Consider the following 9,371-nt stretch of genomic DNA (forward strand, 5'->3'; position numbering starts at 1 on the left):
TTAAACAAAATGTTCAGATTCAAAATTTTAATCATAAGATACCATAAACAAAACCTTGTGTTGCGATAAAAAAAAAATTTTTTCAAGAAAACAGGAAAAAATTTTAAACACAAAGCCTGCAAACAGTTAGGATATGGAACTTTGATTTTTATGTAACTATATAAATGTGCACTTCCTGAGTGCTGTACTCGCAATATATGTTGTTTGTGTTATCATATTAAAAACTGCGTACAGGCAGTGAGGAAGAATCTCTTCCTCACTGCCTGTGTGCTGTTTTTAATATGATATTGTCTTACTAACTAGCTGAACTCTCCACTTTACTACTAATTGTTTGTGGCTTACAACCTAAAAACACTCGCTGGTAAATTTTTCGTCAATTTCGATTGATCTGAAAAGCTCGGAATTTCAAGATCACAACGACAAGATAGAAAGAAAAAGACTTTGCTTTACAAATAAACTTCATAAGAGCTCATGGTCACTGTTCCTGAGGAGATCCCACTTCAGTTTCCTTTGAAAAATCGAACTACTGACAAAAGGAGTTCGCCTTTCAGCACGTCGAGGTTCCTTCAGGACAACGGGCATGATACCCAAACTTTATTTATTTTGTTTTTGATTTTTTTTAAATATCGGAACACAGTAAGTAATATAAACCCTGATTTTCAAAGAATTGGAAATCAAACAAAAATAGACTTTGCTAAACCTAGAATTTTCACAGAAAATTAAACTCCGAAAACTACCTTCCGAATTTTGCGAGAAATAAACTCGGAAAACACAAAATCCTACCTATAAATTTGTTTTTAAAAAATGTTATTTTTTTTTTTTTTTAAGACAGGCTTTTTTTTTAGTGATTGCCAATTACACTTTATCTGTGCTGAGCATCTGAATGGTGGCGCCTGCAAGTAAAACCGGGGATTGGAATACTAATACTCCAAGCGTAGTCTGTTTGGTGGATCTAGACGCAATGAAATAAAACTATGAGTGGCGAGATGGCGGGCTAGTTGGTTGTTCATCATGAGGATATATAGTGCAAAACAACAAGGAAGGAAGGACGAGGGAGACAGGATAAGTGCTAGTTGACAACTGGCGTTTTAATACATTCTATAGAAAAGGAGAAGAAAGAAGTTCCAGATGCTAGCGCTTAAAAGAAAGAGTGGAAAGAACACCCTCAAAGGGTGTTGTCAGTTAGCGCTTATTCTGTCTCCCTCGTCCTTCCTTCCTTGTTTTTTTGCACTGTATGTCCTCATGAAGTAGCGAGTCGTATGCCTTTTGATTGCACGCCTTGTAGCTCAGCGACGCAACAGTTAAGTGTAGAAACGTGTTAGAAAGGGTGCGGTGTCCAAACAGCAAAGTGGGAGAAACAGAGCGTCTAAGGAACCCCCTTGGCTGCCTGCAGGCTGCTGCTGTCGAAGCGGTACCTGGAGCAAAAGCAGATCGAGGAGCTGGCCATGATCCCTGCCCGAGATGCCAAGGAGATGACCTACAAGATGTTCCAGGAGAAGTTCCTCGCAGCACAGGTGAGGTCCCCCCACCGCTCGTGCTCTGCCAATAGAAGCGAAGTTGTGCACTCTTACCGTTCAAAGGTCAGAGGATGTCCACTTGGGGAAAAGAGGGTGGGCCGTCCCGTTGGGGGTACGACATTGTTCTCTTACTGGGGCCGCCACGTGGTCACATTGGCAAACAGACGTGAGTGCCGTGGCAAGTGTTAGGAACCCAGGTTCCCACACTTACCAGTGTGTACTTTTCCTGCGTACTTCAGTGACCAGAAGGCTGTGTTGTGTGTGATTAAGCGGATCGAGAGTTGATGTGCACAAAGGTGGCTGTCACCACACGCGGTAACGGCTTTTGCTGTCACTTCTTTGCACGCTGTGGCGAATTTAGTCTGTCCGGAATTTTTAAAACGAGGGAGCTTGCATTAGGGTCCTGTTAGTCCCGGGGCCAAGTTGATAGCCATGGTGACCACTATAAAAGAGGCAAAATGTATGATGTAATTAGTTATCTACCCAAGCAGCACAGATTTGGTCAATCGTTGGCCAATGGCTGTCAATGGTCCTTTGGCCAGTGGCCAACCATTGGACATTTGACTGGCCTTTCTCTGGTTGTCAGCCATCGGCCCAGCATTGGCGATAGCCATCGGCTACCATTGGCCGATGAGTGGCCACTCTTTGGCCAAAAGACCATCGCCAGCCAATGCTTTGCCAAAATCCATGCTGCTTAAGTAATTACTTCAAAAATTTTCACTTTTTTAAGTTTCTATTTTTACAGGCACTGCTTAAGGGGAATCTAAACTTGGAAGTTTGGTGTCCCTCTAAGTAAGACCACATGCTGCAGAAACGTCTGGAGCCGACTTATTTTGAGGTGACTGTCGGTAGAGTGACACTCTTTTCTTTGCTTGCAGGAGCTTCCGCGGACCCCCGACTATGCCCCTTCACGGATGATCTACCTGTTCCACGTCGACCTTCCGCAGGTAATGGCTTGCGCAGGGCACTGCCAGGTCACGCTGACTGGAGCAGGTGCTTGCTGGAAACAGGTTTTAAAGAGCCTCGGGCACCAAAAGAAAATAATAATTTTCTTTCTTATTACGCTTTGGAGTGCAATGTCAATGCATCAGTAGTTGTATTTTTCTTTGCCGCAGAGTTGTGTTTTTGTCAACAAAAAGGGCAAATCAAAATGAAAGAGCCAGCGCAAAAAAACGTGATAAGAAATCTCTAGAAGTTACACGGGTCGTCTCAACTCCTGCGACTAAGCGGGAGTTTTCTTCTGAAATAACATAGTATTTGCAGCATTCTAGTATTCCCATTCGCGCCGAGACGCAAGCATGATATCTCGGGTAGCGATGCAAGCAAGTTGATTCACGCTCAAGACAAAAGTACACGGGCTGCAAAAAACAAAATGAGAGGCGCTATCAAGCAGCTCCGGCGCAGCGTCAGACTTGGCTACTGCGCAACGGAGGCGCACAGCTGGGCACGCGGCGGCGCCAGTGTGTCTGTCGCGGCTATGACGTCACTCCTCTGAAATGCGCAGACCGGCAAGGTGCGCGCAGCGGTGGCGGAGCGCGTGGCGGCGGCAGGTCCGGCGTGCCAGCTGTGCGCCGTGACGCCACTGCTCCTCGCGCATGCGCAGCACGGCTCTCCAGGAGCCATGCAAAACTGCTCAACCTCGGCCAGTGTAGCTCACGCTATAAAACAAAATGAAGACGAGCATAAAGAAGTAGACAAAACAAGTGCTTAACGTCTCTCCGCTTTTTGTTTCCCTTTGTCTTTTTTGTGTGCTGCGTGCACATTCTTTGTTATACAGCATACCATCTTGTTTGCATATACAGGTGACCCTTCACCACAAAAAGAATACACCTCCATTATGAACGGCCAAAACTACTACGTAACTCTCATATGTTTGGCAACATGCCACAAGAAAGCACCACACTTGGCATTCTATACAGTTCTAAAACGGCACACTCTTATTACTGTAATGCGAATTTCGCGAGTTGAAAAATAATGCATAAAATTGATCACGCAAATATATCGACCCATGGTAATAAAAACATGGCATATTGCCCTAAATCACGAAATTTTGTACCCAAGAAATGTTCCTGAAATCGACAGTTTGTGCAAATTGCTAAATAATCATCCTACAGAAATGAAGATGGTTACAGAGCCATACCTGCCAACTCCCCGAATTTTTCGGGAGCCTCCCGAATTTTGATCACATCTCCCGATTGTACGGACGCGACCTCGAATCTTCCAAAAGATGTCCGCCGTCATTTTTTTTTTATGATGCCTTATTGCTAAACTATCACGCGTGTGTCATTGCGAGTTACTCGAGAGTAGGTTTAGGTTACTCCGGCGGGTTACCACGTGACAACTCAGAGCAGTAGCGTAAAACGAGGGTAGATTATCAAACGCCGAGGTACGAAACCTCTACCGAAGTTAGAGTGCATTTTGGAACACGGCTTCTATGACCATGGGTGCGCTAAGCTTCAGTTGGCTTTGTCAGGTCGTCGAGTGAGGTGCGGAACGCCGAACTACTCTTAGTGTTTCCTCGAGTTTAATTGGAACCACTGATCTGTTGGAACGATCGATGAAACTTTCAAAAGCCACGAAGAAGTACTTGCAAGTATTTCTAAGATCATACGCGACTGAGTTTCCGTGCTTTGTCGCTTCGCGGAAAGCTGACAAGTATGAATTCTGTACCGCGTGCCCCTGTGATGTGTGAGCTTTTTGCACGGCGGCAAGCTTGACATCAAGATACACATTGCTTCACGAAAGCATCGGAACCATGCTCGTGCCGTAGAAGGGCAGGGCACCACCGGCAGTTTCCTCCAAAACAGTGTGATTCGCGCAGGGTGCCTCTTCACAGAGTTTCTTGTCAAACTAAAAAAAAAAAAAAAATTTTCAAACCCCCTTCTTTCCCCCCCCCCCCTTCCCCGCACGGCGGTCTCCCGAATTTTTATGTTGCTGGGTTGGCAGGTATGGCAGAGCTGTTTAGAAAAGTGGATGAAATAAAGATGACTACTGCTTCAACGGAAGCAAAGCTGAGACGGTCATGACACTGCACAAACAAAAGCAGTCTGATTTTTACCACCTCTCCCGTACAACTGAAAGGATGTTGTCAAAAGCATTGGCAGTTTCACTGTTCTGGTACTGGAAACAAATTTAGGCTATAAAAATTGGTTGTCTCGTTGCGCTGGTTTAAACTAAGATGCTCATCAACCAACTAGCCCAAACATACCTTTTAGCAATAAAATTGGTGCCCATGAATGTCCCATTCGAACAAAATGGGCAAAGCAACAAATGTTGTGCTACGAGTGCCGTGCAGTGTGCCTGTGTGTTTATGTGCATATGTGCTTAAGTTGTCACGACTCGAACGCACCTGTAGGTCTTCAACGTTGGTTATACACCTGTGCATAAGGCAGTTGTCGAAGAGTGTTTTTTTTCGTTGTAGCTTAAATCCTACACCAGGAATCCTAAAACTTCTCAACCTCGAGGAACGCCTGTCTACTTCTAATGACGATTAAAAGGCCCCTGTCCTCTTTACCATTCTTACATTTAAAGAGACACTAACACCCCCCAAAGTATTTTACAGTGGAGCTGTTAAGGGCTAGTTTCCCGAGGATCGTGTCCCCTGCAAAGAAATGTCGACACAAAACTCTGGACAGCTACCGCCATCTATGAGCGACGGTGGCAACCAGACAACCGGCTTGCTGGCCTCGCTCATAGATGGCGGCAACCTTTCCAGCCTCTCCACTCTGGTTTTCACCAGAGTGGAAAGGCTGAATTTCTCTAGGCGTCGTCCTAGATGTTGTCCTCGAGGTCGTCCTAGAAGTCGTCCTTGAGGTTGTCCTAGACGTTGTCCTTGAGGTCGTCCTTGGGGTTGTCCAAGGAGTTGTCCTTGAGGTCGTCCTGGAAGTCATCCTTGAGATTGTCCTAGAGGTCAACCTAGAAGTCGTCCTTGAGGTCGTCCTATATCTCGTCCTCTAGGCGTAGTCCTTGAGGTCGTCCAAGAAGTCGTGCTTGAGGTCATCTCATCATAGTACAGCTTCGCTGTACTATGATGCACTAGCCTTCCCATTCACCAGAATGGGAAGGCTAAAAGTTTTTAGAGCGCAGCTCTTAGGCGCCCGTTTCCGGCTTGAGCGCCGTCGCCGTCGGCGTAACCGTGAAGTCACATGACCCCCCCCCCCCCCCCCCGAGGTCACGTCCCTGAGGTCACGTGCCTTGAGGTCACGTGATTCCCTGGGGCCATGTGACCTCCTGGGGCCACGTAGCCCCCTGGAGTCACGTGAACCCCCCCCCCCCCCCCCCCCCCCCCCCCGAGGTCATGCAACCCTCCTCTCCCCCCCCCGACGTCACGTGACCCCCCTGACGTTATACGACCCCCCTTGAGGTCACTTGACCTCAAGGAGTCGCCTATCCCTCAGTGCCCTTCCATCCTCCTCCTCAAGAGCTGCGGTCTAATCCGGCGTTACAGGGAATTGCAAACGGCTTTCATTTTTTTTTTTTGCCAGGCGATTTAGTATGGTGTCAGAAGGCTACCGATTCAATATTTTGCTACAACATCAGATCTGTTATTAACAAAGCAAAAAAGTGCAACTGTTCGAAACCGGACTAGAGAGGAAGAGGAGTTGTAGAGTAGGAGAGATTTGCCGGAAGTCATGTGGCTATGTCCGACCATGTTTTTTTTTTCTTTTTTCCTCGTTTTTTTTGGTTGTGCGAAGCGTACGAAAAACTTGCGCGTCGCACAAAAAACGCAAGTCAAGCAAATCGTGCTTGACGTTTGCACGATTTTCAAGCTCTTACCAATTTGTGTCCGTAAGACGAGCAATGTCTTCGGCTAGGAGAAGGGGCAATGACTCCGCGACGTCTTCGTGCGAATCAGCTTGGTGGTCGGGCGTGTCACCACGAAATAAATCATAATCGTTTTGATCGGTAAACGACTTCTCTTTCGAAGCTAGACAGATTCACCGGTACCCGAAACGACAGTTCTGAAGTAGAGGTCCCACACCCGTCGTCCGCCGCCATCGCTTAGTCCGCTTCGTCCAGCCTGCAACTCCCACGATATGACGCCATGTTGAGAATTACGCAGAGAATGCACAGGATGCTTCGAGTTCTCTGTGCAACTTTTTTTTTTTCTATCAATGTATTTGCAGCTTTTTCGAAGCCACAAAAAATGGGTACAATATTTTGTTATATTTTTAATATTGAGTGTGTGCCTTCGATGACCCACGACTTTGATTATATTTGGTGTGTGTGTCTAAACCATAAGAGGCACGTGACCACGGAGAAGAGAGTGAGTGCGACTCAAACCGGCCAGTTCTCAATCGGTGGTTTTCGGGCAGAAAGAAAACGAATTTCGAGCCGCAAATTCTGTTCTGGGTAGTTGGTATTTCACATGTCATGCACAAATAGAAAGAACCCTTGGTGAGCATAAATACCTTGTCAGTGTCCCTTTAATTAGTACAGAAACCTACAGACTTCGTTAACAAACAAAACAAAGTATTGCAGTAGCACCTTAGACATTTTGACAAACGGTAAATCTCAATGCAATCATTTATGTGCCAAAACTCATGCCGCACCTTCCGACGAAAACGCCTTTGGTTGTAGCTGGGGTCACGCGACAGATTACGCCGGCCAATGGAAGGGAGGCACAACCTGTCGGGGAGCCTTGCCATGGCTGTCGCTCTATTGCAACGGCCACCAACGTCCGAGTCACTGAGTTATGCTAGATTTAGCGTACTGTGGTCACGTGAGTGACCACAGTACGCTAAATCCGACGAGATCCCTCGCACGTTCCTGCAGCTGAGCCGCCAGATGCTGGAGTGGTGCTGCCAGGCGGTGTGCAACCTGGTGCTGCGCAGGGAACACATCTGCCAGGAGCACCGGCGCCTGCTGGACAAGAAGCAGCGTGTGGACCTCATCCTCGCCTCCATGGAGCACAACAAGGCCTCCCCCGAGCAAGTCCACGAGGTGGGGTGGCGCTTTTCCGCTTCTTCCTCAGTCCTTTAATGGGCACCGAGTTGGATCATGAGAGCGTAGGAATGACTGTGAATCTAATTGTTGGATTGCGAACTTCTCATTCATGCAAACCCTGCTACACTAGAACTAAAGCAGCTTCATTTTTTTTAGCAAATGAGAAAAGCTGTATTTGGTTTTTCTTCCGCGTTCTGATTTGCTCGCAATACGACCATACATTTCTTGTTTTCGTTTAGAAGGAAACTTCAACACTCTGGTTTGCTCAGAAGTCCACTGATGGGCCCTGGCAGTGCACTGACCATGGCCCCTCCCTGCGCAGGTGAAGGAGATGATCACACCCCCCGAGCGGAAGCAGCTGGCCTACGTCAAGCACGTGAGCTCCAAGATGGAGCTAAGCGAAGTGCAGCTCGACGAAACCATGCTCCTGCTGCAGCTCTACGTCAGCTCGCTCCTAAAATGAAGTCAGGGATGGCCTGGTGTCGTCTTCCGACTCCGTGTCGTAGTTTGCCGGGAAGAGCTCAGAAAAAATGCTCCACTAGGTTCCTCATCCACTCACGCCCGCATCGGCCAATCATACTCGGCATCAAATATTTCGCGCTACGTTGTTGAGGCTAGCATGGCTTCCACGGTGCTCCAGTGCTGTCAAAGGTATACTTGCACGAATGCCTGGCTTCGTTGGGCATTTCCTGCACTTGTGAATACCCTACGTGCAAACGAGAGGCGAGAGGAAGACACGTGCTCTCTCGCAGCAGCACGGGGCTGCGGCACCGTGAAAGCTATGCTATCATTGACTACGTGGCACGAAATAGTTGACACCAAATACATGGACCATTCTATGACTGTCGTGTTATTTTAAATGCGAAGAGAGAGCTTTCTTTATTCGCTTGTTTTCTAAGTTGTCCAAGCAGCAGCTACCATTATCAGTGCGAAAACTGGGATAACCCGTCTTCGTACGCAACTCACCCGAATTGCCAAGTGGCCAAGTGCATTGGCGCATCGCAGCACGTAGAATGAAAACTCGTGCCAAGTTCAATTTCTGCCCCTGCCCGTTTCGATCTGGTTGAGCAACATACCGGCGTGCGGTCGTGCATCACTGCTGCAGGATGCGCGTCAATGGCCCCAGGCTAGCGGCAGTACAGACACCAGGTGCCTCTTGGGCAAACTGACCTCCTGCTGTCTTAAACTTTCATACAACAAATTAGTTACAGTCGGCGACAAGTTAAAAACACAGTACATACTCCACCTCGGGCACGAGCTCAGCCGGACGTTGGACGCATGAGCTTGGGCACCTTCGACAAAACTTTGTCGCATGTGCGGCTGAAGGCAGAGCTCCTGCTAGGTTCTTAACCTGTCACCTACTATAAAAGACAACGCGATTTTCAAGAATAAAAGCAGATGGGTTACCTGCCCAAACGTTATAGTCACGCTCATTGTTTCGTCGATTGTGGCACAGTTCTTCCGCATCCTTGATGCGCTTTTCCGACGGATGCCACAGTGGCGCGCCAGGGTTGCTAAGGGCACCGGTTGCCAGTGAAACATTGAAAGAAATTAAGCAGTCTTGGAATTAAAATATTTCACAATTTCTAAGCAGCGATTATGTCGTAATATTTTTGATGTTCTGTGCCAGCAGCGATGGCCAGTTCCAAGTGTAGCAGAGATCCTTTGAATAGAGGATGTTGGCCGTCATGTCTACCTGTCTCTGGGCCTGAATTTTTTTTCTTCTATTCAAGCGGTAAATGTTTAGTCACTGATGGGACGGGAACGACGGGTCATCTCTCTCGGGCCTCCAATGTGCACTCGCGTCTTTTGCCGTGCTTTGGCTTTGCATGCGCACTCAAAGTTCACGAGATGCCAAAGTGTCAACGAAGGCAGGAAGCTTGCGCTGGAGGCGGGACAACTGAGACT

The 9,371-nt window shown here is 47.6% G+C and overlaps 1 protein-coding gene across 1 annotated transcript in view; it reads left to right on the forward strand.

The window, feature by feature from the left end:
- Nucleotides 1-9,053, forward strand: part of LOC8051155 (DNA-directed RNA polymerase III subunit RPC3) — a 30,220-nt gene extending 21,167 nt beyond the window's left edge. The window contains exons 8-11 of the mRNA XM_029968442.2: nucleotides 1,394-1,514; nucleotides 2,396-2,464; nucleotides 7,293-7,460; nucleotides 7,786-9,053. Coding sequence (XP_029824302.2) covers nucleotides 1,394-1,514; nucleotides 2,396-2,464; nucleotides 7,293-7,460; nucleotides 7,786-7,926 — 499 coding nt within the window. The 3' untranslated portion in view covers nucleotides 7,927-9,053. The remainder of the gene's footprint in view (nucleotides 1-1,393; nucleotides 1,515-2,395; nucleotides 2,465-7,292; nucleotides 7,461-7,785) is intronic.
- Nucleotides 9,054-9,371: the final 318 nt, after the last annotated feature.

This window comes from Ixodes scapularis, unplaced genomic scaffold (assembly GCF_016920785.2).
Source record: "Ixodes scapularis isolate PalLabHiFi unplaced genomic scaffold, ASM1692078v2 ptg002182l_1__unscaffolded, whole genome shotgun sequence".
Taxonomy (NCBI): Eukaryota; Metazoa; Arthropoda; class Arachnida; order Ixodida; family Ixodidae; genus Ixodes; species Ixodes scapularis.